This window comes from Sinocyclocheilus rhinocerous, unplaced genomic scaffold (assembly GCF_001515625.1).
Source record: "Sinocyclocheilus rhinocerous isolate Xijiao unplaced genomic scaffold, SAMN03320098_v1.1 scaffold501, whole genome shotgun sequence".
Lineage (NCBI taxonomy): Eukaryota > Metazoa > Chordata > Actinopteri > Cypriniformes > Cyprinidae > Sinocyclocheilus > Sinocyclocheilus rhinocerous.
In genome coordinates, this window is record NW_015639766.1 from 44,536 (window position 1) to 47,874 (window position 3,339).

At 36.4% G+C, this 3,339-nt stretch overlaps 1 protein-coding gene across 1 annotated transcript in view; it reads right to left on the bottom strand.

Annotated features, from left to right (window-relative positions):
- Positions 1-342: 342 nt before the first annotated feature.
- The window catches only part of plcd3b (phospholipase C, delta 3b), an 82,436-nt gene continuing 79,439 nt past the window's right edge, over positions 343-3,339 (bottom strand). Inside the window, exons 15-17 of the mRNA XM_016567406.1 lie at positions 1,517-1,666; positions 1,264-1,431; positions 343-446 (exon numbers count right to left, since the gene is read on the bottom strand). Coding sequence (XP_016422892.1) covers positions 1,298-1,431; positions 1,517-1,666 — 284 coding nt within the window. The 3' untranslated portion in view covers positions 343-446; positions 1,264-1,297. The remainder of the gene's footprint in view (positions 447-1,263; positions 1,432-1,516; positions 1,667-3,339) is intronic.

Genomic DNA, 3,339 nt, shown 5'->3' on the forward strand with positions numbered 1-3,339 from the left:
CTCGGCCTGCGGCCTCGTGCCTCTGGCCTAATCACAGCCATGCTGATATAGAGCCGGTATCGCTCGAGTACGAGAGTGATATTGCTCATATATATTTTTAATAATAATATTAATAATAGTAATAGTAATAATAATTTTCTTGAACATATAACCTTGTTTTCCAGTGAAATGATATACATAATTGTCACAATTATACTCAAAATATAAGAGTTAACTTAATTCAAGACACGTCTTGCTATTTTACACTGTATTCCATCTTGGCATTTTGATTCTATGTAAAATGAACATTTTGAGGAGATTTACTTATTTTTACTGGAGAACAAGACAAACATTTTTCAAAGTGTGAAATGGCTTCTGCACCATTTTAAAATAAATTATAACTTGTCTCACACTCGGTGGTGGCAGTTTTGGCTCTCAGATTTGATATAAAATATGTAATTTTCCAAATAAGGAAAATTGTCCAGCTGAATTCAATTTGAGTTTTGTTAAACGAATAAAAAAGAAGCTTAGTTTACCGCGGAAGCGGTCGTGTGAAGACCGAAGAGTGTAAAGACCATCGACTCTACCATGCGACTCCACCGGGCAGGGACACCGGCAAAGGATAATATCGCTTTTTATTTCTCCTCTTTTCTACTACTTGTTTCACTTCTCTTTCAGATTTTTTACAACCATTTCTTACTATGTGTCAGTAAGTTGTTGTTATTTTAGCATGTGTGTTTGGCTTAGTGTTATTTTTTTAGGATTACTGATAAACTAATTTAGTTTGATCTGTATTAGTTATCTATTTTAGTTTTAGTTACAGTTGTAGTAATATTGTCATTTTATTAGTTTTTTTTATTATGTCTATATAGCTTTTTTTATTAAGTTTTAGTTTTTTATTTAATTTGAGTTATTTCAGTACTTCAACATACAAAATGGAAATTAAATAATATATATATATTGAATGTATTTATATATATGTACATGTATATGTGTGTGGCTGTACATACACATATGTAGTTGTTTTTTGGTGTTTGGCTTAGTGTTATATTAGAATCATTATTATACTTTATTTATTTTGTTTTCATTTAAATGTTTAGTTTTGAAATGTTGTTGTATGCATTTGTCATTTTTATTGAATTTATTTTATTTTCTTAAATGTGTGTATATATATAGTATTTATAGAGTTTTAGCTTTTAGTTTTAATTACTTTTTCTTATTTGTAAGTCACTTTGGATAAAAGCGTCTGCTAAATGACTAAAAGTAAAAGTAAAGTAAAAGTAAATAAGGGGCAATTCAGGTGCTTCAACTCATTGCTTCATTCTCTGTCACTATGAGTGCCCACTTGTCCAGCAGGGCTGCTGTAGCATGGTGTGATTTTAACGTGGATGAAGAGACTGGAGGGAGACATGCTAGAGCCGTCTGCCTGCAGCAGATGAACATGTCTGTAACCTGCAGAACAGATGTTGTAGAATGAGTGTGCAGTCACAACAGAGTAGTTTGTGTTCAGTAAAAAAAATATATCAACAAATCATACCTGTCCGCATGCTTGTGAAAGGAAGTGTAAACTGACCCAGAAAATCATTCTTGGTGGCATAGTCATGGTCTTCAACCTTAAAGCGTACTAATACCAGCTCTGGCACATGAAGCTGGAACTTAAAGGTGCAGTCCCATCTGGGGTTGAAGCCTGAGGAGAATAAGACATTTTTATTCACATATAATAATAACAAATAAAAATATAGCTGCAAGCAGTAATTAAGGAACCAAGCACAACAGAGGCAAAATAAAGAGCTAAAAAGCTGTCTTTAGTTACTCATTAAAGAACAGGGGTCTCCAACCCTTCTCCTGGAGAGCTACCTTCCTGCAGAGTTCCAATCCTGCTTCAACACACCTGTCTGTAATCATCAAGTACCCCAGGGGTGTATTCCAGAAAGGAGGTTCAACAAACTCTGAGTTGAAACTTGAACTCTGAGTTGACTTACCCTGAGATGGGAAACTCTGAGTTTTCGGTTTCAGAAGAGCTGAACTGAGTTAGTTCAATCGACTCTGAGTAGGTTGACTCTGAGTTTAGCACGTGCACCACGACTATGAAAAGCCATGATCAATGGAGCTCCGAAATTATGATTCACCATGGCAACAGCACCCGACAAAAAGACGACCGCATAATTCCAAGTCAATACATCACTTTAATTCTTAATCACTGTTATAATATCAGAGGTGAAAACTGGCAGAACAGTAAATTATTGAACTAATATTAATTTTCATGGTATTCCACAGGCAAAAAAGAAAGGAAAAAAAAAAAACGTGGCAGCAGAAAAAAAATTTAACATAAAAACAATTCAAGCAGGTAAAGCTTCAAGTGTAAAAGGTTCATGCGTGTAGGCTACATGACTTTACAAACATTTGACATTCCATAAATACTCAGTGTCTATTTCAATGTGCAGCGGCTTTTCCCACATAGTCTAATGGTCTTTTCACATAATTGATTGTTCTCTAATCCAACATGCTACATTTCTTAATTAGGGTAATGAAATAAACATTTGACTTCTATTCAGCCAACAGCAAGAAGGCAGAGACTCATAAAATGGGGGGAGAACCTGCACCAGCACCACTGACAGATGAAGAAATGGCCACAATACCAATATTAAAATCCATTGTTGCTTTTGTAGGCTATTCATAGGACATAAAGTTCTGTCATGACAACTATTGGAGGGATTGGCATGGTAATGTAAATGACAATGTTACTGTATTTGGTCTTGGCGGAATAGATCTGCTACGCTGCTGCTGCTGCTCCTGCGGCAGAGCAAGTACCGAGACTTGCTACCTCCAATACATCCATAACATGCTGCTGTGGGCATGTAAGAGATATTGCTGCTGCTGCTCCTGCGGCAGAGCAAGTACCGAGACTTGCTACCTCCAATACATCCACAACATGCTGCTGTGGGCATGTAAGAGATATTGCTGCTGCAAACATAACATACATGAAATAACCCCTATATAGCATTCATGAATCACCTCGTAGCAGATCTATACAGGTGGGGCTGGGGAAGGTGGAGGGTTTCTGAAGCAAGCTGCAACTGTTACGGCAAGCACTAGTCATATATTTGAAGGTTGAGCAGTGAGGTCATTGGCTACCGATACAGGAGAGAACCAATCAGCTGTGCCATGTGATAATGATGTCATTAGGTCAGACTGAGTTAGACCTATCGGACTGCGCCATCTAGAGTTTCATGCCAGAACTCTGTATATAAACAAAACTCGCTGTTGAAGAACTTTGCAAAAAAACATGTATTTTCATTAGCATATTTGTGCATCTACAGCTAAAGATGTTTTATAATCAATAGAGAACACACCTATATA